Raw genomic sequence first — 27679 nt, 5'->3', positions numbered from 1 at the left:
TTTTTTTTTTTTTTAAAGATTTTATTTATTTATTTGAGAGAGCAAGAATGAGAGAGAGTACATGAGAGGGGGGAGGGTCAGAGGGAGAAGCAGGCTCCTAGCTGAGCAGGGAGCCCGATGCGGGACTCGATCCCGGGACTCCAGGATCATGACCTGAGCCGAAGGCAGTTGCTTAACCAACTGAGCCACCCAGGCGCCCGATCACCCACCCTTTTTTTTATAACCCATATTGAGTCAAGTGTTTTGTTTTGTTTTGTTTTGTTAAACTGGTACAGGACTGTGAAGGAATATATATCATTCTAAGTGATAGAAACCTCACCTCCAACAAAAAAAGTGATTTCTTGGTCTTTTTAATTCAATAGTCCAAGGGTAGATTTTGCTTTGGGAGAGGCTGAATACAGGTTGAGCAGCGTTGTCAGGACATGGCTTCTCGTTCAGACCACTGTTTCCCTTGTGATCACAAGATGGCTAGCAGCAGCTCCCTAGCGTGCATCCTACTTTCTCACACTGTGAAAAGATGGGGGTCTTTGTCCCAGCATTTCTTGCCAGGTCTCATTGTATTTCTTTGGCTCTGAATGCACCACACCCATTTCTGAGCCAAACATTCTGGCTAGAGAAATGCATTGATTTGAGTGGTTTAGTCCGAAATCATATATTCCAGATCTGAGCTAATGGAGGCTTCAACATGTGAGCTGAGAGTGGGGAAGAAAGTGGACCCCAGAGGGAAATTGGAGTATGACCACCAAGAAGAGGTGGATCTTAGATGGCAAAATGTCCCTTCTACAGTACTTGGGATGGGAGACAGGAGAAGAGACTCTATGAATTTAATCTTGCATGCATTTGTTAATGTTAAAAACTGGATAGCTGTGCCATAGCTGAATGTTTGTGTCCCTCCCCCGACCAAATTCCTATGGTTGAAGTCCTAACCTCCAATGTGGTGGTATATAGAGGTGGGGCTTTGGGGAGCTGATTAGGTAATGAAGGTGGAGCCTTCATGATGGGATTAGTGCCCTTATTAGAGGAGACATGAGAGAGAGATCTCTGCCATGTGAGGACACAGCAAGCAGACTGCTGTTTGCAAATCAGGAAGAGGATTCTCACCAGAACCTAACTGATTGACATGACCCTTTGATCTTGGACTTCTCCCCTTCCAGAACTATGAGAAATAAATCTCTGTTGTTTTAACCAGCCAGTCTATAGTATTTTGTTATGGTAGGCTGAGCAAATTAAGACAGTAGCCAAATCTCACTTTTTGAAAAAGTAAAGATATGAGGAGGGAGCAAAATGTTCCCCATCCCCTCTATTTTCTCGCATATTTTCAAGTTTTTGTGGTTATTTGGGTGACAGTATTTGTTAAGATGAGCTGGTCTGGAATGTGAAACAAGTCCTCAGGATAATTAATGATCACTGCCACTGCAGAAAGACCACAGGAGCTATGTCTTTTTTAATCCTTTATTTCTATTACTGGCTTTAAATAATGTTTCTGACAAGACTTTGCTTTTCTTTCTGTCAACTGTCGGTAAGCAGGTATTGGGCATTATTTGTGGGGCTGTAAATACATTACATGAAAAAATAATGAGTCCTTAAAAAGTCAAGAGAAATGCCTCCAGAGACGTTTACCTAACATGGTGATTTATGTAGGGCTGAGAATGAAGTTTCAGAAACTTCCAAATGAAAATTCTGGAACATAAACTAAAGTCTCTTCCAAATGTGTGTTTTTTGTAGCCCCTGGACACATTTCCCTTTTACTTCTGATCTGGAAGTTAACGTTTTTCATGCTCAACTTAAATTGTTTAGTTAATGACCTAAGAATAACTCTTGGGAGCATCCCTCTGCATAGCATGTTATTACTCCATTCCTCTGACTGAATTTGATGTATCTATTGTGTTCTCATTGCATAAACTGATCCCTGGGATTAATCATTTTCTTTTTACCAGCTAGAAATTGTAGACATTTAATGGATATACCTACATCAGTCAATTTAATGAGTCTCATTGTCTGGGGTTTGAAATATACTGATCATTCTAATGTTGAAATATAATTGACATTCATTCTTATTACAAGCTTCCAAGCTTTCCAAGTTTGTCCCTCCTTCCTGCCTGAGGAAGGTAATTTAGCTAAAACTTTTTTTGAAAAGTTTTCAGGGCCTAGGAACTCAAGGGCAGCTACTGAGTAATGTCAGAAGAAGCTAAACAGTCTTTGCATGCTTTCCTATGGTATACCTTAAGCAATCACGTAAATTTCTATAACAAGGAATATTCTACCATCCTTGTAGGAATTGTTCCATGGAGGATCATGCTGGCTGATAGACCCAGGTGTATCTCTAGCAGCCTTGCAGTTGAAAAGGAAGATAGGATGTTGACATGGCTGCCACATCTGTCCCTGGGTGGAGAGCCAGGGTAGAGTCAGAGGGCCCGACAGGGTAGTCAGGGGCCCTGTAACCCTCCAGAAGTGGAACACAAGGCCAGTGGGTGGCCTTCCCAGATACAAGAGGACCATCCACTTACCAAAACAGTTACAAGATATTAAATGGATTCAAACCTGAGTCATAATTAATGGTTTTTGGTTTCTGTTTTGTTTTCAGTTGTTTGAATTTATGAACTTCTTGGCCGAGAATGTCATCTTCTGTTACATGGGCCTGGCGCTATTCACGTTCCAGAATCATATCTTCAATGCTCTTTTTATACTCGGAGCCTTTGTATCCTTTGAAATACAGAACATGGAGTGATGAGGGAAAAGAGCAAACTACTTACTTTTACTGATTATTCTGTTAAATTGTTAAAGTAATTTCCTCAAGTTTATTGCAAGGCTCAAATTCATGGCAGATATGTAATTTCTAGTACGAGGGAAAAGATCCTAAGAAATTGGGATCTTTATTAAATGCTTCTGTTTCCAAGATAAGAAATTTGGAAAATACTGAGAGAAATAAAGGGGGAAAACTGAAGGAGAATAGAATACTCAAAAAAATGAATATTCAAAATATATTTATTTCCTGAATAGTCAAAGTATGTTCTTAAATTATGAATCATTTACATAAAAATATATCAATCCATTCTTTACAGAGAAATATACTTAATCTGCATTAGAGTGTATCTGAATATAGTCAGGATTATTAAGCTTTAGAAATATTTTCGTCACAAGATGGTAAAATCTCTTTTCCAGTGAGGACTTTGAAAATAGGATACACAGAGTAAAGATCAGATGAAATTAGCATTATAGATGTGATTCCAATGTCTTATGTAAGTGTACATGTGAGTTTATTTTAATAAGATTACCCTTTCCTATAAGTAAAATAACAGATAAAATATAGACCTCCCTTTTATTTATTTTTTTTTAAGATTTTTTATTTTTTATTAGAGAGAGAGAGTACAAGCAGGGGGAGCAGCAGGTAGAGGGAGAGGGAGAAGCAGGCTCCCCGCTCAACAGGGAGCCTGATGCGGGACTCGATCCCAGGACCCTGGAATCATGACCTGGGCCGAAGGCAGACGCTTAACCAACTGAGCCACCCAGGCGCCCCTAGACCTCCCTTTTAATGCAGAGGACTTTTGTAGCTCTAGACCTGCGGTGTAAGCATTCCCCAGTAGGAATGGATGTCTCTTTGATAGGATACTGAGCTGCTATGGATGTCCCCAAGTACAGTCAGCAACTGTTGTCCTCTGGAAAATGGGCAGATGCCCCATCAGATCACAGGCATGTGATCCTGACAGCAAGGAGAGTTGACCCCTCTTCTGTAAGTCCTGTTCCAATAAGCATCTGCATTTGCCTTCTGTCCTCTTTTCACTAAACATTCAACTGAACACTCCAATCTCATCCAAAACCTACCTCTTAGATGGAAGCTCCCTCTTCCCACATAACTCCATCCCATTTGAGGACAAACTAGAATCTACAGACTCTCAGGGAAGGAGTCCTGGGTGATGAAAGGGAAGAGATGACTACCACCAGTATTTTTGTAGATTTTAACCTGTAAAGCCTGAACTTTAACAAAATGGTTCCTAAAGGAGTTGTATTATACATTTAGACAGGCAATTCCTGTCAAAATTAAATCCACTAAGAGAAAAAAAGTAAGTGAAGCTTGCCAGATACAGGGAGTATAAACTGATGGAAGGTAAGATGGCAATCATGAGCAGAAGTACATTTATCCTTTCTAAAGTGCTGCTTGAGAAGATAATGCCCCAGCCTCTGAACAGTCTCTGCCTCACATTTTGCAGCAGAGTTGAGCAAAGAGTCAGTCATCAGCAACATAAATGTGATGAGAAAATTTACAGTGATTGAAATGGTACAGGGTTAACAATTCTAAACCAGGTAGATATTCAAAGAAAAGCAGAGTTCTCTGCTATTTCTGGAAAAGAATTGACATTTAAAGATGAATTTTGGAAGCAGGTTGGACATACAGGTATTGACATATTTATCCCTGTTTTCTGGGCCATAAAATAGAGAAGCTTAAGAACGTAATAGTTAGGGGCACCTGGGTGGCTCAGTCGGTTAAGCGGCTGCCTTCGGCTCAGGTCATGATCCCAGGGTCCTGGGATCGAGTCCCACATCGGGCTCCCTGCTCAGCGGGGAGCCTGCTTCTCCCTCTGCCCCTTCCCCTGCTTGTGCTCTCTCTCTGTCTCAAATAAATAAATTTTTAAAAAAAGAACGTAATAGTTAAAGTTCAAGGATTCGCAGCCTCATTGCAGCAATGTTTTCCTCAATGTTTCCCTGTGCTTATCTGTAGCTCGCAATTTTTGTTGCGAGAGCCTGCAACATATATCCCCTCTCCTTCCTCCTGAATCTGGGCCGGAAACAGAAGATCCCCTGGAATTTTCAGCACATGATGATGTTTTCAGGTATGTGAACTATGTTATATGCTAGTACTCCTGTTGTCTCACACTCTTACAGCACGTGGAAAGCAGCCTCAGGAAATGTAGAGATCTCCTGGTCCTCTTAACACATTGCATCTACTACTCTACCCCATCGTACCTAGTACCATGCTGATACTCTAAGTTCTGAGCAACAGTGGGATTTCTTTCCAAGAAGAAAATGAAACTAAAGGGAGTTTTGTTGGAAAATACAGTATCTGCCAGAAACTGGTATAGAATAGGTATTCGACTTTCCCCTGACCTATTCCAGATCAATTTTCATATCAGGGAATTTGCATAGTCATTTCATATATTGTGTACTTGAAGATAAATAGTGTATAAGTGGTGCCATCTTTGTCCAATGTTAAGACTTCTCCCTAGAATCCCTTTCCTTTCCTATGCAAAACTCCAGGAACTTCCTGTAGTTAACACAAAAGTGAATCATATCTAAGTATGCTCAGTTATTAGTTGAGAAAACGGGTATTAATTGCATACTCACCTAGTGCCAAGAGCAGTTCTAATCACTAGTGGATGTAACTGACAAGTTCTCTGCTCTCAAGAAGCTTATGTTCTACTTGTTTAAACCATACCTGAAAGCTCCTTTGTCCAAAAGAAAATAAACCAAATGAATTTTCTGACCCTGAACTACTCTGGAAATTGTGATTTCTTTCTGTCCAATCATTTTCCTACCATCAGTCTTGCCTTATTCAGGGACCTTTTTCCTTACATGCCTTCTATGTATGAATACACTTACTTACACTCAGGGCAGTTCATGGGAATATACGTGAAATTACAATAAACAAACAAACAGACTCAGAATAGAGCAAGCAAATACAATTTGGGGCATGCAGGGGGATATGGAAAAACTGAGGAAACTATCACTTATTAAATATCTACTATTTGTCACTCACTATAGATCAATTCTATGAAGCAGATATTAAACCATATTTTAGATGGAGAAACTGAGGCTCAGGACCTCAAAGAGGTTATCTAACTTGGCCAAGGACAAAAGCATTCCTGAGCCCTGAAGTGGTTCAGGAATTCCCGAAGGTGAGAGGAGATTCCACTTTGAACCCACCCAAGTGTCTCAAAATCCATATTTTCAGAGGTAGTACTAGGAGTAAAAGACTTGTTTCACTTTCTGTTGCATTCTAGCCTGTTTTGCACAGTAAAGCATTAGTAGTTTCCAGGTTGAGAATGAGCTATTTAACCAAGTATGAAAAAATGGAGATCCAGAGTTTAAAATTGCCCTTCTGTAGGCTTCTGACAGTGCTTCCCTCCATTTCCAGATACGCTGGAATGAGAGAAAGAGTCATAAAGAGGATAAGTTGAACGGGTAGGTGATCTTTGACTTAGAACAGCAATGAACTTTGGAAATAAGTTGACTTCTATTATGGGAAAACAAAAGGCAAGTTTGATCACTTATAAATAGGAAGTCCCCACTGGGTTGCCCTTTAGCAAGTCATTTCGAGGAGCTGGAAAGCACTTTTCCTTCCTTCCCATCAAAACATCAGTAGTTTTACTCTGGAGAATAAATACTCTGGCTTATTTTTAAAACTTAAGTATTATATTTTAAACAATGCTTTATTTTACAAAGATCACTTTGAGAAAGGTGTGAGGTTTTGAATAGCCATGTAGGGATATGAAGTGTCTGCCCAAATGGCCACCTGACTTGATGGTTTCTCCAGGGTCTGGCACCTCCTATGTTTGCTTAGCTGTAGGAATTAGAACTATGCTAAAAACTGAGGCCAGCAATACAGTATGTATGGCCAAGGGATGTGAGGATGCCCAGAATTTGATGATATCTTTATGATATTCTAAAGCAGAGAGTCAGCAAACTATGGCCTTTGAACCAAATCTAGCCCAACTTTATTTGTAAATAAAGTTGAAACACAGCTATACCCCTTTGTTTACATTTGTCTTGTCTGTTGTTGCATTACAAAGGCAGAGTTGAGTTGTTTCTACAGAAATCACATGGCCCACAAAACCTAAAATATTTACTATCTGGCCTTGTTCTAAAACCTCATCACATTAAGGGAGTTGATATCTTTAGTTTAATTCAGGAGAATGCCAATCAGTTAGTTCCCATCATCAAAAAGACCATCATGCCAAATTTTCAGGACATCTACTACTATATATGATTATAATCCAGAGAATGACACCCATTGTCTTCCACACTGAGCATCCATGTCATCTGCTAGATATCAGTCACTCATTGTTAGCAGTTCACCAGCTTGACCTCAAGGGTTGCAGTCATCTTGGGTCAAAGTAAGCTTCTTTCTATAGATTTGCCTAGATTTTTGTTTTGTATGCTTTTCACATTGAAGTGAATCTGAACAAAAAAGAGATTGGGTTACTTCTATTTTTAATGCCATCTTAATTACAAATTAATAATATTGATGATATTCCCTGGCATGGTGGAAAAAACATTGGATTTTCCACTAAAAAGCTATCTTCTTAGCTTTAAAATGAGGAAATTGCAATGTTATGTGGTTATATAATGGAATCATAGATGCTCAATTCAAAAGTCACTCTAACCTTTCTAAGACCTTTTATGAACAATGTTTTGAGACTCAGATCCAGAGCAAGGTAGAATAGGCATTATTAGTCTCTTTCTACAGATTGAAAAGAGAGAGAACCAGAATGAGGGAGACATGGAGAGATTGGGTATCTTGCTCACCATCTTACAACCAGTTAGAGAGAAAATGAGACTTGAACCCTAGCCTCTTGACTTTGAATTTAGAGCCTTCTAAACTGCATCACACTACTTCAGATTTACCCTAAGGTCATGAGAATAAAAGTTAAATCAAAACTATGCCCTTCCTAACACAGGCCAACCCCAACATGTATAACCTGTCTCTCACACAAACCTGATCCTCGTCCATTTCACAATAAATCAAACGTGGGTGACACCCCTCCCACATCAGTTCAAGTTCTACACTGCACTTACTGACCCCCATCAGAGTATAGGAAGCATCAGGTGAGTTCACCATGTGCAGTGCAGTATTTTTCTTCAAAAAAGAATGCTCTAGACTCAGCTTTGATTTTCTGCATGAATTCTGTCATATTCTATTTACTCGGGATCTAAAGTTTTAAATGTATTTGCCAGGAAATAAAGAATTTAAAAGGTCAACTTAGGGTAACATAAGCCAGAGAGAAGGTAAAGAAGCAGATCACATAACATATTGTCTAGCATTTTCTGTGGAAACCAGAAGAGAAAGACAGTCCCTTTAAAGAATATTTGCCTTTGGGGATCCTGGGTGGCTCAGTAAGTTAAGCATCTGACTTTTTATTTTAGCTCAGGTCTTGATCTCAGGGTTGTGAGTTCAAGCCCCACAGTTCAAGCTGGGTGTGGAGCCCATTTAAATTTTTTTTTTTTAATATTTGCTTTAGAATATAGCCTAGTGTTTTTAACTATGCCTAGAATTATGACTTTTAGTAGCCCTCTGGAAGACTCTAGTTGTCCATGCTTCAACAATACATTTATATGGAGCCTTTCTTTACATAGCTCAAAACATTTTTCAGAGTCCTTTGGAGATGGTGAACAATGACCCTTTATCTAAAATGGGAGTATGTAGCTAATAGGATCCAACAGTACATTAAAAGGATTATTCACTATAACCAAGTGGGATTTATTCCTGGGCTGCAGGGGTGGTTCAACAACCACAAATGAATGAACATGATACACCACATTAATAAAAAAAAGGATAAGAACCATATGATCCTCTCCATAAATGCAGAAAAGGTATTTGACAAAATACAGTATCTTTTCTTGATAAAAACCATCCACAATGTAGGGATAGAGGAAACATACCTCAACATCATAAAAGCCATCTATGAAAGACCCACAGCGAATATTATCCTCAATGGGGAAAAACAGATATTCCCCTAAGGTCAGGAACACAACAGGAATGTCCATTCCCACCACTGTTGTTCAACAGAGTACTAGAAGTCCTAGCCTCGGCAATCAAACAACAAAAAGAATTAAAAGGCATCCAAATCAGAAAAGAACAAATCAAACTTTCACTCTTCGCAAATGACATGATACTCTATGTAGTAAACCCAAAAGACTCCACCAAACAATTGCTAGAACTGATACAGGAATTCAGCAAAGTCACAAGATATAAAATCAATGCACAGGAGTCTGTTGCATTTATATACACTAACAATGAAGCAGCAGAAAGAGAAATCAAGGAAATCAGTCCTATTTACAATTGCACCAAAAACCATAAGATACCTAGGAATAAACCTAACCAAAGAGACAAAAGATCTGTACTCTGAAAACTATAGAACACTTATGAAAAAAATTGAGGAAGACACAAAGAAATGGAAAAACATTACATGCTCACAGATTGGAAGAACAAATATTGTTAAAATGTCTATGCTACCCAAAGCAATCTACACACTCAATGCAATCCCTATCAAAACACCACCAGCATTTTTCACAGAGCTGGAACAAACAATTCCAAAATTTGTATGGAACCAGAAAAGACCCCAAATAGCCAAAGCAATGTTGAAAAAGAAAACCAAAGCTGGCGGCATCACAGTTCCAGACTTCAAGCTAAATTACATCAAGATAGTATGGTACTGGCACAAAAACAGACACATAGATCAGTGGAACAGAATAAAAACCCCAGAAATGGACCCACAACTCTATGGTCAGCTAATCTTTGACAAAGCAGGAAAGGATATCCAATGGAAAAAAGACAGTCTCCTCAACAAATGGTTTTGGGAAAATTGGACAGCCACATGCAGAAGAATGAAACTGACCATTTTCTTACACCATACACAAAGATAAACCCAAAATGGATGAAAGACCTAAATGTAAGACAGGACAGCATCAAAATCCTAGAGGAGAACACAGGCAGCAACCTTTTTGACCTTGGCCACGGCAACTTCTTGCTAGACACGTCTCCAGAGGCAAGGGAAACGAAAGCAAAAATGAACTATTGGGACTTTATCAAGATAAAAAGCTTCTGCACAGCAAAGGAAACAGTCAACAAAACTAAAAGGCATCCTACAGAATGGGAGAAGATATTCACAAATGAAATATCAGATAAAGGGCTAGTATCCAAAATCTATAAAGAACTTATCAAAGTCCACACCCAAAAAAAAATCCAGTTAAGAAATGGGCAGAAGACAATAAACAGACATTTCTCCAAAGAAGACATGCAAATGGCTAACAGACACATGAAAAAATGCTCAACATCACTTAGCATCAGGGAAATACAAATGAAAACCACAATAAGATACCACCTCACATCAGTCAGAATGGCTAACATTAACAACTCAGGAAATAACAGATGTTGGCGAGGATGCAAAGAGAGGGGAACCCTCTTACACTGCTGGTGGGAATGCAAACTGGTGCAGCCACTCTGAAAAACAGTATGGAGTTTCCTCAAAAAGTTAAAAATAGAACTACCCTATGACCCAGCAATTACACTACTAGGTATTTATCCAAAGGATACAAAAATAGTGATTCAATGGGGCAACTGCAATCCCAATGTTTATAGCAGCAATGACCACAATTGCCAAACTATGAAAAGAGCCCAGATGTCCATTGACAGATGAATGGATAAAGAAGATTTGATATAGATATATATAGATATAGATATATAGATACACACACACACAATGGAATATTACTCAGCCATCGAAAAGAATGAAATCTTATCATTTGTAACTATGTGGATGAAGCTAGAGGGTATTATGCTAAGTGAAATAAGTCAGTCAGAGAAAGACATATGACATACGATTTCACTCATATGTGGAATTTAAGAAACAAAGTAGATGAACATAAGGGGAGTGAAGGAAAAATAAAATAAGATAAAAAGAGTGAGGCAAACCATAAGAGACTCTTAACTATAATAAACTGAGGGTTGTGGGTAGGGGGAGTAATTGGGTGATGGCCATTAAGGAGGGCACTTGATGTAATGAGCACTGGGTGTTATATGCAATTGATGAATCACTAAATTCTACCCCTAAGACTAATAATACACTATATGTTAACTAAATTGAATTTAAATTAAACATTTTAAAATAAAACAGGAATATGAACTTATGTACACATTTAGTCATTCACAGTCCTCCAGCTCTTCTTTCAGTGGACATTCATTGACACACTCTTTGGGTAGGTATTTAGGTAAACAAAGACAAAGATACTGGCCTTGCCCTTAAGAGGTTTGCAGCCTATAGAGAGCTTGGCTTTGTGTGGCCTAAACTTGGTTCACTAAGACAGTGTACCTCAGGTGGTTCAAAGTCCAGTCAAATAAGAACTAGAACTTTCTGTCTTAGTCAATACATCTACCATTTAATAAATCCTTTTCCAACATCTTTACCCTCACCTTATGCATACCCTTTTGGCACTGGGCAGAACAGTTAGCAATGCCTGCCAAACAGAAGTGGATTCACTTGTAAAGCTAACAAGGCTTAAGCCTCAGTCTTCCTCATTCACACGGGCCCCTTCCAAGATCCCTAAAGGGGCCCTACAAGTGTGTTCTGATGGTGTGTAAAGTCGGTAAAAGATATTCTTTGTATTATTTTTCCTAAAGAGGGTGCCCAAGATATATAAATTTCACCTCAAGGTGAAAGTCTACAAAGCGATCCAGCTGTTTATCACTCATCACCCGCTAGTGAGTGGGACCTGCAGCGAGCCTTGAAATAGGGACTTTGAGCTGAGTAGATGATGTTTTTGAGGAAAGCCCACATTGTTCAGGGATGACCCCACCACCCCTGCTGCCACCCGCTTCCCCGGCCTCCACCTTTTGCCACTAGAGCCAATTAAACGGAGTGAAGCAACTGTCAGAACCCAGATCGTGTTTCTCACCTAGCACAGACCTTACCTGATTTATTTTGTATAGACTAGTCATCTACACACACAAAGCCTTGGAATCTGAAAATGAGGAATTGTCTCAAGGTCCGTAGTTGTCTCTCTGCCTTGCAAAGCTTTCAGTAATGCAAATTCTCTTTTTGGTAGCTAGGTTGCTGTTTAGAGTCAATTAGGGGAAGTTTACCCTGAGACATTTTTAAGGCCTTCTTTAAATTCAAGGCCAGGAGTTCGGAACTGCCTTGGTGTATCATGTGACACCCAGCACAAAGGGCTTAAGAGGAACGCTGAGCTCCCCTGAAACTGTTCCTGTTGCCCTTGAGCACAGCCCTAGTTAATGCCAGGAGTGAGCTGCCCCAGCCCAGCTCTCAGTTCCCTTGAAACCAAAGAGGCAGAGTTCTGTGGTTTAAATTAAAGGAGGAGATGTGCTTCGCACAAATTAGCTTTCCTATTGTTGTGGTGCATATTACAAAGATCAGGCCTCTTGTTTTAATTCAAATCCATGTGCTGCAATTTTTATTTAATTTAAAACTAAAGAAGAGCCGGGAGTTGCTAGAAGGAGGGGAAATGCCAAGCCCAACTGAGCCCTGGCAGCCTTCCTGAGACCGCTGTGACTCGGAGACTGTGTCCTGCTGGGCTACAGAGCCTCTGTGCAGTGCTGCTGTGCTGATCTGAACAGGAGGGAGGCCTGGAAGTGCTTGGGCAAGTTGAAGGAGGCTGACAATATGTCAGAGAACATGCTTCTCCAATTTGTCCATTTCTGCTGTGTTTGGAAGAGACGCGAAAACCCTGATGTGTACTATTGCGTAAACTCGAAAGAGTTTTAACCAGGCAAATGTGGCCACAGCGTACAGATATAATATAAAACTTCATCCTATAAACATCAGGGTGCACGTACCCCTTTGAGCTCATGTTGCCATGAAGACAACAGCACCAGTGTCTCTAGGCTTTGCTGGTAATGTTGTTGTTGCTCATTTGGTTGTCCACCAGCACTCATTCTTAGCCTTCAAATAGCGGCCAGCATCGAAGGATTAAGAGAAAGTCATGGAACAAAAACTTAAATTAAGAAAAATTTTCCATTAGCATTCATTTTTTTCCCCCTGGGTGGTGAAAAGACTGCCACTCTTATTTAAGTGTTGGGGAACACTGTGTTCTGCAGCTCACAGAACAGCAGTATTCCTCGGAAGGACAACTTAAGAACCACTGTCGAGTTGTAGGAGACCACCTTTCTCTGTGTCTTTTTGGTGAGCCACCAGTCATGCCATGGTCAGAGCCAATTTGAGACTGACTCAAAAGTGGCCTTATTAACTGCAGCCAGGAAGAAAACTAGAGGAATTCATGAAAGTGAAGAGGGAAAGTCATTGTGTCAGCAATGCTTAGGAATCTGTGTTTATTACTGCCCAAGCTAATGGAACTCCAGTTAAGCTACCAGGACTGCCCCACAATTACCAGTCATCACATAAAGGGACACGTCCATGCTTTCTTGATCTTGAACCCAAACCTGTCTTTTAATAAGATATCCGGGTAATTCATGTGCACATGAAGGTTTGAGAAGCATGTCCCAGAACATCATCACAATTAACAGTTTTCTGTTCTGAATCTCTTTCTTCAATCTATTCCTCCTAACTCTTCTGTTTTGCCTTAGACCCTCCTAGATGCCAGTCTTGCTTCTTGTTCTTCCATCTGCCATCTGATCAGCATAACAATGTTTACCCAGTTATTGAATTCCTTCCAGTTCCTTAAGCTTGCTGAGGTCTTTCCCCCTATTCACTCAGGCTCTCCCTCTGCTCAAAACTCTGGCCACACCCCCCTATCTTCAATTCTTTTATTCAACTAATTCCTTTTTATATCTCAGCTTAGACATCACATCCTGTAGGAAGCCTTGGTAACTCAGGTCTAGGTTGGTCCCCCTCATCTGTTTTCATAGCACCCAATACTTCTCCTCTCCTAATACCCATCACATTACACTATGAATTTTGGCTTGCCTGCCTCATTCCCTTCTAGACTGGGTGCTTTGTAAGCCCATACACAGATCTGTTTGGTTTACTCTGTACCTCAGCACTCAGCACATTCGGTGAAACTGAGTATCCTTCCACAAGTAATTGGGAGATGAGTAAGCAAATGAATGAACAACCTACAACATTTTCTACCCAACTAGAATTGCACATTTCACTAAAATGACCACTTAAGGGCTATCCATTCCTGTTCTGTGAGCCCTGGGAACTTCTAATCCCGGAATTGGTCCCATAGGCACCTCTCAGACCAAACTTTCCTGGTTCCACAGACGGGAGCTAAGCAACGATAACTCTAAGGAAAGAGATCAACAAATAAAACCTTTCATGTTTTAAATGAAAGAAAATATATTTAACCTACTCACTTCTGGCTAAAAAACCCTTCTCTGAGTGTTGATAACAGTAAACATTGTTAATACTTCCTGAAAGTACCATTTGGATCTAAGAATATTTTTCAAATCTCTGTTTAATTTGTGTTGGAGGGATGTGTTTGTTTTCCAGTCAAAAACCTAAGATCTCATTAAAAACCCTGGGACGTTTATATCAGTCAGATGAATTGAATCAAGATCAGGCTACCTCTAACTTCAGCTTGGAAAAAGATTTCTTTAAATGTACATACAAGGAGGGCGCCTGGGTGGCTCAGTTGGTTAAGCGACTGCCTTCGGCTCAGGTCATGATCCTGGAGTCCCAGGATCGAGTCCCGCATCGGGCTCCCTGTTCAGCAGGGAGTCTGCTTCTCCCTCTGACCCTCCCCCCTCTCATGTGCTCTCTCTCTCTCTCATTCTCTCTCTCAAATAAATAAATAAAAAATCTTTAAAAAAATTATTAAATGTACATACAAGGGTTATTTGAGAGTCTGAGCCCTCTAGGCAACAAGTTCTTTCTTACCTCTCCGCTTCCCTTGTTCATAATTCCAGAGAGAGACAGCCTGGATGATGCCATCATGTCTTCAAGCATTCCTTGGCAGGCCTAACCCCTTTGCAGGCCCCTCACCCAGAGTCCAGTGTTCCCTCACCCACCCATACTGTATAGTCTTCCTGCCCTGGGCACATCTTGTGCAATTAATTAGGCCACTATCCCTTCCTTACTACTACAAGGCCACTAACTAGTTAATGCAGCACAGGCTCAGAACGTTTTCTTCATTAGAGGAGTTGAATTTCTACTGAACCCTCATCTCTCACTGTGGCCTGGCGTAGGCATTAATGAGCAGAGTGGACAACTGGAGTAGATCTTCTGAGGTCTTCAAATGGGACAGAGTTAACCAGCTTATGCAGGAAATGTATCAAGTAGTCACAGAAAAAGTCACCTTAAATAATGAAGAACCATGAGCACCATTGCTGTGACAAAAGTAGACAGGCATAGTAGGTCCATATGAATGGCAGATCCCATTAAGTCCCCACAGTGTCAAATGCTGAGAAAAGTGCATGTGGTTATGATAAATTCAGAACATTTGAGAACTAGCTTAGACCTGTGGTCAGTCCCATAGAGTTGTTTTCTCCTATTATTAGGTCAAAACATTATCATTCTGCACTTGGCTCCAAAATAAATTTACAATAAAAATTATTAGCTCTTGCATTTTTATTATTATTATAATTTTTTTAAAGATTTTATTTATTTGACAGAGACACAGAGAGAGCAGGAACACAAACAGGGGGAGTGGGAGAGGGAGAAGCAGGGTCCCCGCTGAGCGGGGAGCCCAATGCGGGGCTCCATCCCAGGACGCTGGGATCATGACCTGAGCCGAAGGCAGACGCTTAACGACTGAGCCACCCAGGCGCCCCTAGCTCTTGCATTTTTAAGCAACAAATTAGATTCTGCTATTTGGCACACCACAATATTTTCTAAATATAAACTGTTTTGGTGCAGTGCAATGAGCTCAGGCTTTCAAGCTGGCTCAGCCACATGGAGCTATGTGATTAACCCTCCCCAAATCTCAGCTCCCTTGACTGTAAAATGGGGATAATCATACTTACCTTAGATGGTCAGTGTTGAAAACCACTAGAAAATATATATAAAGTGCCTGGCACTGGACTGCCGCCTAAGAAACACTCAACGGATGGGAATTTCTATCACTTTCTTTAACCACCACAGATGAGACAGCCATTAGGGCTTCACAGAGACATGATATAAACTCACAACTCACAACTGCTGTCCGGAAAACCTCCTATCAGAGACGGGGGTTTTCATTCCAAAAAAGGTTTGACTATCAAATCACTGCCAAGGACACTCTCTGAGGCCAGTGCGGAAGCGTTAGTGACATGCCCATGGGAAACAAGACCCGATGCCCCTCTTTTCCTTCATTTAAGGACAATCATTGACATTCTCCTCTTCATTCTAACAGTATTGCACTAAATACATAAATCAAAATGTTATAACTCAAAGTACCAGTTTTTGTGAGCAAAATATACTGGACCCCCCTCTGGGACAAATGGACCCATGCAAAATGTCACAATCAACTTAGACATTTATTGAGTGTGAGAAAGTGGCAAGATCTTGTAGATAACCCAATCATCCTATCTAGTGAGACAGTGGAGCCAACAACAGCAAACCGGCTTCTCAAAGACACTGAGTAATGAAAGGAGACAATCCAGAATGCTTGTCACCTCTCCCTGTTTCGTTCTTTCTTTTTTTATTTTTTTAAGATTTTATTTACTTATTTGCCAGAGAAAGAGAGAGAGAGCACAAGCAGGGGGAGCAGCAGGCAGAGAGAGAGGGTGAAGCAGGCTCACCACTGAGCAGGGAGCCCCATGCAGGACTCTATCCCAGGACCCTGAAATCATGACCTAAGCCGAAGGCAGATGCTTCGCTGACTGAGCCACCCAGGCACCCCACCTCTCCCTGTTTCAAGGATAAGGTCCTAGGATCCAGGAACAGAAATAATTTTATCATTTAATTCAGGAACTTCCTGTGTACATTTCAGTTTTTCAGGATGCCCAGAATGTCAGAGATATCACAAATATCTGATTGATAATTTTAACCAAATTAAACTGTCCATTGAGGCAAACAAATAGACTACTTTATTTTTCCCTATTTTCTGCCTGAATTTGCTTACTAACTACTTGCTTGTTTTGGCATTATGTAGACATAACCTTAGAAAACTATCAACACACATGAACAGAGTTCATGTCTATGCCAGGCACCAATCCCTCTAATTCTGCCCTCAGGTGCTGTGGATAGAGTTTAAAAGAAGTCAATAGGATTGACTCAAGTAAGTTATATGTGCAAATGAGCAAGAAGCAGTTATTTTTAAAAATGCCTATGCTAAATTTCCATACCGCAATTAGGTAATTTAGGAATTTTCAGCAGTAGTTCTGATATACTGGGGAGGTGCAAATTCTGTTCAGGCAACCAGGTCCTTCACGGGCAGACCAAACCTCTATGAATAGGGCTGGGTCTCAGCCCCACTGCCCAGCCTCCCCCTGATTTTGCCTGGAAGGCTCTTTCTTCCAAAAGCACCAGGAACTATTTTAGAGATCTGGTTCCACATGAGGAAAGAAGTAGACACAAAGACAGGTGCCCTGCCTATGAATGACAACCTTGTCCTCCCTTTACAGGATCCTCAGTCCCACTCACCACCCACTTCCCTTAGTGCCTGAGGAGTGTCACCGGACTTCCCTGGAGTTGTTTTTTAAATTCCACAAGTAAACATGAGAGCATGCATGTTAACAAGTATTTTTAAATGTATGCCGTTTAGGAGGATTGTGTGCTATCCTTTCTCAACAGATTTCTTCCTTCTGATTGTCTTCAGTTGTTTTTTTCCTGGCAAGAAGCTAATTTTGGCTGCCCAAGGAAATGGGAGTTTTGACTGGAGAGTCTAAAACAGGTCATTTTAGATTAGGATAGACTGATCCTGAGAAAGGGAGAAAGAGAGAAGGAAGAAAGGAGAGAGAGCTAGAGATGGTGCAGAATGAGTAGGGGAGGGGAAGCAAAAGGCAAAATATGTATTTCAAAATGTTGCCTCTAATTGTTCTTCTGCCCAGGAGAAGGGAAGAAAATTTTCTTCTTTGCATTTTTCCTTAAAACTCAAACTTAAGATAACCATGATTTTTTAAAATATTCGTTATGAGTTAAATATTCAATAGGGGGAATGAAACAGATTGAATAACCAGCCATAGCATTTACTATGTAACCTTGGCCACTCCATCCCTCCCAGTCCCTATTTGCTCTCCTGTTAAAAAAGTATTTTGTGATTCTACAGGGACATGTAGGGGAGAGAGGGGTGGGGGAGGTGGAGGTAAAGAGCTTTAGGACGTAGAGAGCTTTAGGATAAGCACAGAAACTCCCAAAATTCAGTGGTTGAACAACAACGGTAAAATCCTCTCTGGCTCATATTAACATGGAAGCAGGGGAAAAGATGCTCCTCCTCTAGATGGGTGATTCGGATATCACCAGGCTCTTTCCATATTGTGGCATCATGTCCCCAAGCCAAGGGTTCTCAAAGTGTGGTCCCTGGACCAGTGGTATCACCTCCATCTGGGAACTTATGTAAAAAGCAAATTCTTGCGCCCCACCACAGACCCACTCAATTAGACACTCTGGGGGTGAAGCTCAGCAATCTGAGGTTGAACAAGTCCTCCAACTGATTCTGATGTAGCTAAAGTGTGGGAAACCCTGCTACAGGGACTCATTGAGATTTATACCCAGCCAGTGGAAGGGGAAAGAGAGACTGGGGTAGGAACAGCTGTTTCTTAAAAGCCTTGGCCCAGGAATGACATCTATCACTTCTGCTTTCATTTCCCTAGTAAGAAGTAGCCATCTGGCTATACCTAGCTGCAAGAGATGCTAAGAAATGTAGTTTATGCAGTTACAACAACATAGCATGGATGATAAGAATAGGTTATGGTAGACAGATAGCCATCTTTGTCAAAATAGCCCTCCACAATAGGAACATTATCACCATTTATAACATTGCTCCTATGGGAAAAAGCAATCCAGTGTCACACTAGGGTTTCTCAACCCCGGCAACTATTGACATTTGGGGCCACGTAATTCTTTTGGCGGGGGGGCGCTGTCTTGTACATTGTAGGATGTTTAGCAGTACCCCAGTCTCTACCCACAAGATTAAGTGTAGTGTCCCCTGCCCCCTAGCTGTAGACAAACACAAATGTCTCCAGACATTGCCAAATATTCCCGGGGGGGACAAAATCACCCAACTTGAAAACCACTGGTTTAAACAGAAAACTCATAAGTTGACTTCCAGAATGCAACCTGGCCGTAAGTTGGGTACTACTCGTTGAATATTGACTTTCTTCTGATCTCTGTTAACCTTTTTTTTGAAATTCTCTGTTGAAGATTTCAGCTAGTGGCAAGGATTATTCCACAGTTTACTACCACATGCACCTTACCTACATAAAAATAAATTTCCAAAGCCAGAGGCATCTATGCATCTTGACTCAAAGCTGTGAGAGAGCTAATCCTACTTACAGTACCCTTCCTGGCTGCCCAAGGCATCCAAAAACAAACTTCATTTTATGCAAAAATATACCAAAGTCATGTTGCATTCCTTCTCAGTGGCCTTACATTTAAATGATTCAAGTTCAGGAAGAGAGATGAAGGAAAGAAAGTTCTGCTTGTCTAATACAGACTTAGTTTCCAAAAAAACTCAATTTATTTTTGAATGCAGAAGACTTTTCCACTGAAACAATCTGTTGGCATCTATTCCATGTGATAAAATAATGTTGAACTGAAAATGGAACCATGTAGCAAGGTTGTACTATCCTGGAAAATGTATTTTGAAACCAGACTGACATTTTTGCTGAAAGTAGTTACTCTTTGCAAGGTCATGGGACTTCAGCAAGGGTAAAAGCAATATATAATTCAATTGTAGATCCAAACTAGGGTTTGATTTATCAGATTGATGATGAGAATGTGTTAAATCTTTGAAATCAACTCCCTCATAGTACTTGAAATGAAAGGAAAGAAAGGATTGCAATTGATTATACCCCAAATGGAAAGGAAGTCAGCAAAATAACTCACTTAAGAGGCATTTCTTTTAAGGGATAGGTCAGTTTCTCAGGGACATTTCTGCATCCCTGTCCATCTACTGCTCATTTTCTTTTGGGTTCCAGTTGTGTTTCAAATGCAAAATATGACCTTTCCCTCATCAGTTCATTCATATATTCGTCCAATCCTGGAGTGCCTACTTTCCAGGAGTAGCACTGGATATGCTCTCACCAATCTTGCTTTCTTGTGAAGGGATACAGATCTTAAAGATTAAAAAATAAACATGATAATTCCAGATGTTGGTAAGTGCAGTAAAAGACATACAAAGAAGACCTGGCTGAAAGTGGAGGGCACTTAGGTGGCATGGTCAGAGCAGTCTTTCTGAGGACTGAGATGAGGAGGAACAGCCAAGGGGCAGTCTGGGAAGAGAGTGGAGGTGGGAGAAGCAGCAAATACAAAGGCCTTGAGGCAAGAACAGACTTGGTTTAAAATAAACTTTATCGGGGCGCCTGGGTGGCTCAGTTGTTAAGCGTCTGCCTTCGGCTCAGGTCATGATCCCAGGGTCCTGGGGTCGAGCCCCGCATCGGGCTCCCTGCTCCGCGGGAAGCCTGCTTCTCCCTCTCCCATTCCCCCTGCTAGTGTTCCCTCTCTAGCTGTGTGTCTCTCTCTCTGTCAAATAAATAAATAAAATTTTTTAAAAAAATAAAATAAACTTTATCTTCCTACACTCTCAAACTCCAAACTTCCCTCCCATCTTCCCACTCTCTCCAGTAAAAAGACTCTAACCTCTCCACTGAACTCCAGACTTAGATCTAACTACCCATTCAATCTCTTCATTTGGATGACCAATAGGCATCTTGGATTTCACATGGCCAGATCATGATCTTTGACATCCCCCCATATACCAAACATGCTCTCCCCACAGTTTTCCACAATTCTTCCAGTGGCTTAGGCCTTAAGCTCTTGGAGTTCTCTCTTCTTCTCATACCCTTCATCCAACTCGTCAGCAAATACTGCCAACCTTTGACATTATTCCCACATCTATAATGCTACCACTCTAGTCTGATCTCTTTAACGTCTTACCCACATTAATGCAGCAGCCTCCTTCACTGACCTTCTACCTCAAGCCTGGAAATCAGTTTTTTATACCAGAGCCAGAGTGATGCTCTTAAGCATAGAGTAGATCATATCACTACCCTGCTAAAAACCTTCCTAAAGTTTTCCATCTCAAAATAAAATGTAAAAGCCTTGCTATTCAATAGCCCAACATGATCTGGCTCTGTTATCTCTTTGGCATTATCTTTTTCCACTCCCTGCCCCCTGCCACATTCACTCCATTCCAGCCATGTCAGTCCCTTTGCTGCTACTTGAACATATCAGACATATCCTTACCTCAGGAACTTTGCACCTACTGTTCCAGAAGCCTGGAATGCTTTTCTTCCAGATACCCACATGGTCTTTCTTCTATTAGAGTCTCTGCTCAAATGCCACCTAGCCAGAGTGGTTTTTCTAACCACCCTAAACACCCCCACTACATATATATATTTCCAACTAATCTGGAAGTTCCTTTAAGACAGAGACTATCTCTTATTTACTACTATCCCCTGGAGCCTGAATGAATGAAAGGATGAATGAATGAGTACATGAGTAACACTACCTCATATCTAGAGGGTCAGAAACCTCTGCAGTTGTTCAATTTAAAAAACATTTACTGAGTTTCATGCTTCAGGTACTACAAGTGTAAGGAAGATGTAATTCCAAACTTTAAAAGATTAAGAATTGAGGGTAAATAACAGATTAAATTAAACTACTGATTCATTTCAGAATATCATTTACTGATGCAAGTGGCATGACAATATGTTTTCTGTATTTCTAAGAAAGAGAGAACAATGTGGACTGGAGTATTCTGGAAAAACTTCATGGGGGTGGAATATAGGCAGAAATAAGTGAAAGGGGCTAACAGTGGGGTCATGGCACAGACGTAAGAACAGCAACTGTTTGTGGAAGAGGGAAAACCCCCATCTTGTTGGTATGAAAAGTCCTTAGTGGAGAAGAGGAGGTAAATGGGGAAAGTGGGGTAAGGTTCTGTTGAAAGGTTTCTATGGGCTAATGGGAAGCCATTTACAGCTGCTGAGTCAGATAAAAGCTATGTTTTAAGGAAACTGTTCAGAGGAACATGGATAGTCTGAAAAGAAGAGAGGATGAAGGCTGTGAGGCCAAAATACCAGAGTGTTGGCCAGCAGCTTAGTCAGGGTGTAAGGTAATGGGCCTTGAAGCAAGGTGGTACAGTTGGAAATGAGAGAAGCCTGAGCCATCATGTAACCCATTCTCTGCTGAATCCAAATCTCTATAGAGTCAGGACACTAGCATCAATAGCTACAAATATTTTTAAGTTCCAAACTGATTCTGATGTGTACTTCTAGTTAAAGACCATAAGTCTAATCCTAAAACCTCCGTCTAGATATGAGACAATACAGATCCAGATGAGGCAACCTGCTTATGATCATGCAACCTATTAGGAGCAGGTCTGAGAACAGATCCCTGGTCCCTTGACTCTCTATATAAGGTTTTAAGACTCTCAGTAAATAATAAAAGGGCAGAAGCCGGATTGGTAGAAACAATTACTGAACCATTTCTTTGAACTAGAAGGTATCAATCGTTTTGCTATATGTAATCAGGAACGGAAGAATCAGAACATTCATGCATTCATTGATCAACAAATATCTATTGAGCACCTATTATGTGGTTGGCATTGCTGTAGGTGTTGTGGATAAGCAGCAACTAGCCAATTGCAATGTAATGAATATAATGTCATAAATCCCCTGATAAGGCAAGCACAGGTTGTACTAGGCATATAAATTAGCCCAACCCAGGCCCAGACCTCAGAGGAGCCTTCATAGAGAAATCGGTGGCTCAGGTGAGCTCTGAGGATCAGTTGGAATTAGGTGAAGTTTGGGTGAGAGTTATAAAAAGAAAGAATTGGAGAGAGTTAGGATGGGAGAAAATGACTCAGGCATAGAAAACCATGTATGCAGACTTCTTTTACCCCACCATTGATTTCAGCTCCTTAAACATTGCTTATCTGTTGACAATAGTCATGATTTGGAACCTCATGAAACTTAACAATCTTATCTTTTTTATCAGACTATACACGCGAAGTGTACACTTCACATCTAATACACCTTATTCCCATTTACCTGTTAAAAGATTCACTTTTGCAGGACCATGAGCCCTGGAATAGGGAAGCCCAACCTTCCTCATTATTGCATTTACCCACCGTGTCTTGGGTAATGTGTAGCACACAGTGAGTGCTCAATAAATGTTTAGTTTTTGACTGTTGCTTTGCAACTTCAGTAAAGATGCCCTAGGGAGTACTTATATTCCTGTGATTTAAATGTAGCTGTATCTAACCTTCAACCATTCAGAACACATTTGCAAATTTATAGCAGATTAAGTTTCACTTTTGCTCTTTAAAGATAAACAGGAAGCTGCACGGTTTCTGCAGCAGGGGGTCCTTGCTAGAAAGCTTTCCTTGGTTCAATAGTCTTCTATTGTTATGAATAGAACATAAACATAATTAACATATCCTTAGAGGCCAATTTTAAAAGAAACCACATTTAATTGCAGGTAATTCTTTTATTCCCCAAGATGATGCTAACTTTCCAACTGAGTATGTGAAATATATCATATCTCTGCAAAGTAAACCCATCTAAAATGAAATGGTATAGTCTATCAACCCCCAAAAGCATAGAATCATTTCCATTAGTTGGCTAAAATAAAGAGAAAAAAGAAAGGTAAATCCAAAGGGTCAACGTACCCATAAGACAAAACAAAACACAAGCTTTGACAATGAGTTCTAGACTTTCTGAGTTTCCAAGCAAAATGGATATTCTTTGGAAATAGTGTTTTGCTAAAAGAAACTCCTATGTCCATATTAATTTTTCATTTCTAGTATTTTGCTGGTAGCTGAAGTAATTTACTTCAATCCTAAAGCCAACTGTTTCCCACATCCATGTTAAATAGATAGGATAGGTGAGCATAGAATCTCCACAAAGCAGATGGACTGAATTGTGTCCCTTCAAATTCATTTGTTGAAGTCCTAACCCCAACATGATGGTATTTGGAGATGGGCTTTTGGGGGAGATAATTAGTTTTTGATGATGTTATTGATATAGGAAAGATGTTGGCATTCAGGGCCGATGGCCAAGAAAGAATTCTTGAGACATCTTTGGTGCAAAAAGTTGGTTTTATTAAAGCACAGGGACGGGACCAATGGGCAGAAAGAGCTGCACTGAGGTCATGAGGAGTGGCCCATTATATACTTTCAAATTGGGAGGGTACTAGGGATAGCGTTAAGTCTCTAAGGAATTTTGGAAGCAAGGTTTCCAGGACCTTGAGGGGGCTAGCTATTGTTAGGAAAAAGTCATTTATTACTGTCTAATAAAGCCTGAGTCATGAGACCCTTCAGATATATACCCGTGGGTCATATTCTCAGGGGATGATTACCAACATATATCTTGGGGGGTAGAGATGAAGGAAGTTTCCAAAGGAATTTTTATATGTTAAAGTAGACTTATAGGATCCTGGGGGGTCAGACTAAGATTGCCTTTTGCCCTCAGCAAAGTGTTAACATAGAGGCAGCTGAGTTCCTAGAGGAATGTCACTCTTCCAATTTCAAGGACTTGTCGGTGGGCTATAAGTAGTAAGGAAATTTAGTTTTTCTTTTGCCTTTGTTTCCCACATCATTATGAGGGTGGGTCCCCTACGATGGCATTACTGCCCTTATAAGAGGAGACACCATATGGAGCTTGCTTTTGCACAAGAAAGTAGCCTTCTGAAAGTCAGGAGAAGAGCTCTCATCAGAACCCAACCATGCTGGCATTCTGCTCTTGGGCATGACAGCCTCCAGAACTGTGAGAAATAAATTTCTGTTGTTGCAGCTACCCAGCCTATGGTATTTCAATATGGCAGCCCATATGGTATTTTGTTATGGTAGACTAAGACACATATTTAGATATTGAAAGAAACAATGAATGACCATTGATTGACAATTATCTAGGGTCCAAATGTGTGATAAATAACTTTGAAATCATAAAGGTTGAGTTCTTATCTGGAGCTCTAAAATAGCTTCACTTTGTCCACTTAGCAACCTCAACTGTCTCAGTTCCATGCTTCCCATGGTGCCAGGCTATCACACAAGTGGCATATGCCATATGTGCCACATGTGACCAGAGCTACAAACAATCCCTTCTCTAAAAGCATCCTATATCTGTGGTTTTTCAGATGATCATCATTACAAAAGCATCCTCTTGTCCAACATTTTGGCGTTTGGCCCTTTTAGCATATTTCTCAACCTGCCACAACTAAAAGGCAGTGGCTGAACTTTTCCTTTTTTTTTTTCTTCAAAGATTTTTACATTTAATCTCCTATAAATATAAAGTTTTATATATGGGATATGTATTTCATGAAAGTCAGAATAACAGCTATCTTTTGAGTATAGTTTTTTGTTGTTTTTTTTTTAAAGATTTTATTTATTTGACAGAGAGAGACACAGCGAGAGAGGGAACACAAGCAGGGGGAGTGGGAGAGGGAGAAGCAGGCTTCCTGCTGATCAGGGAGCCCGATGCAGGACTCGATCCTAGGACCCTGGGATCATGACCTGAGCCGAAGGCAGACGCTTAACAACTGAGCCACCCAGGCGCCCCTGAGTATAGTTTTAAACCAAGAACTGCTCATGTATAGATAATTGAGATTTAAAAGCATAGTTATGCTAGTTTAATATAATAACAATACATTATTAAACATATTTAGGAAAATAAATGATTGTATACTTTCTTGTCCTTGATATCTAACATGAAAGAGTTTACAATAAGCATGATACAATAACTTTTTCGTTTATTCTAATCTCTACTCTCTTCTTTCTCACAAAAACTCAAAGTAAAAACACACACACATATTCAATAAAATATGAAATACTTAAAGTCTCATCACTTAATACTTCTAATACTCACCACCTAATTTGGAGTAATGCTGCTTTATGAACATTTCTAACAATGCGAGCTTGAGAAAAAAAGAAAATGAAAAGATCACCTTCTATCTCCAATCCTGTACTGTGATTAAACACTGCTAGGAGCTTTACCTTGACCTATAAATTCTCTCCTCTGATACAGAAGTCTGTTGCAAGACTGTTTCTTTTAGTTTCTGTTCCCTAATGACATGATTTGTATTTCCAGGAGAGAACATTATTAAAATATTCCCCAGTATTAAGGGTTATTAATATCCCCACTCTTTTGTTCCCAGCTGGGCCTGAATTCACGAACACCTATGATGGAGAACTTTACTTCTTGAGTACGGTCATCTCAAGTGTTCAGAATTTCTGATGTATAAGAATTTTTTATATTAATATCTACCTTATCTTCAGGCCATTTCCTTGTCTACATGGAAATTTAGAATAATTTCCTTCCCCCATTACATTTTGTTCCTTCAAGGTATTTTATAATCAGAGTGCATGTTCCTCTCTCTTAGTGAGGTTTCCTTGTTTCAGGCAGAATATATTAAGTCTCTCTAGCCTAATCCTCTGGATCTTGTGTTATGGCACTTGTTTCTTGTATATTGGTGGCATGGAGATAAGAAAGGAACATTATATCTAAGTTGGGAACCCAGGGATAAAAGCCAGGCTATAGTTTTCTTCATCCTACCCTGCGTCCAATTTCTAAGATTCTTTTAATGTGTGAATAAAAATTTGGAAGTTTAGATACAGTAAATATTATAAAAAGTGGACAATTGAAATGTACGTGGTTCAAACCATCTTATAAAAACAGCCAAATCCCTACCTCATTGACTTATTCTTGCTGTCATTATAAATGTTTATTTGCCCTGTTATCTGATATAACAGGGCCCATAAGTGTCTTGTAAGTCTTGTGTTACCCAAGAGAGATCTTCCATTTTAACTTTATTACTTTACTATTTCTGCTTTTATTTATTCTTCATTAAAGTCTTCATCTCTGTTTCTATTTGTGTCATCACACTTTGATTTGAAATTTTAACATAACTCTTTTTGCAAATACATTTAATGTAGATTCATAAAAATTCACTTAGCATATTGTTATTAAAGAAGAAAAAAAGCAGCTTTAATAGGTAGCTTAGATTATAGAATTTATTATAGTATGTACTCAGGCTAGAGTAATTCTTAAATGTTAGTTAATTATTTATTAATTTCAATAGTCCATAAGCTTGGTTTTCCTTATTGTCTGACACATTTGATTTTTTAAAAATAATTGTGCCTGGAAAAAAATTTTTGTAGATATACACAATATCATTCTAAAATTTTATGGAAAGGCAAAAGACCTAGAATAGTTAAAATAATTCTGAAAACAAACTATAAGAATCATTCTATCCAATATTAAAGCCTACTATATATCTACAGTAATCAAGACACAGTGCCATTAGATGAGGAACAGAGATAAATGGAATAGAATAGAGAACCCAGGAATAGATCCACACACATATGCCCAACTGATTTTTGACAAAGTTGCAAAGGCAATTCAATGAAAACATTAGATATCCATAGGCAAAAAAAAAAGGAATCTCAACCTAAACTTCACACCTTATACAAAAATTAATTCAAATAATCTGGGACTTAAATGTAAAATGTAAAGTTATACAACTTTTAGAAACAAATTTTAAAAAGATAGGGGAAAATCTTTGGGAACTAGAGCTAAGTGAAGAATTCTTAGACTTGACTCCAAACATGATTCATAAAAGGAAAAATCAACAGATTAGACTTCATCAACAAAAAGCTATGAAATGGGAGGACATATTTGCAAACCATATATCCAACAAAGGATATTACCTAGAATGTATAAAGAACTCTCAAAACTCAACATCCAAAAATCCAATAACTCAATTAGAAAATGAGATTTAGGGGCACCTAGGTGGCTCAGTCATTAAGTATCTGCCTTCAGCTCAGGTCATGATCCCAGGGTCCTGGGATAAAGCCCCGCATCAGGCTCTCTGCTCAGTGGAAAGCCTGCTTCTCCCTCTCCCACTCCCCCTGC

The 27679-nt window shown here is 39.9% G+C and overlaps 1 protein-coding gene across 1 annotated transcript in view; it reads left to right on the top strand.

The window, feature by feature from the left end:
* SLC9A9 (solute carrier family 9 member A9) overlaps positions 1-27679 on the top strand; it is a 510696-nt gene that overhangs the window by 282948 nt on the left and 200069 nt on the right. The window contains exons 8-9 of the mRNA XM_081806463.1: positions 2547-2698; positions 4718-4829. Coding sequence (XP_081662589.1) covers positions 2547-2698; positions 4718-4829 — 264 coding nt within the window. The remainder of the gene's footprint in view (positions 1-2546; positions 2699-4717; positions 4830-27679) is intronic.

This window comes from Leptonychotes weddellii, chromosome 1 (genome assembly GCF_054177405.1).
Source record: "Leptonychotes weddellii isolate Sample4059 chromosome 1, ASM5417740v2, whole genome shotgun sequence".
NCBI lineage: Eukaryota > Metazoa > Chordata > Mammalia > Carnivora > Phocidae > Leptonychotes > Leptonychotes weddellii.
The sequence above is the reverse complement of the archived record's forward strand: the minus strand, read 5'-3'. Positions and strand labels throughout refer to the sequence as shown.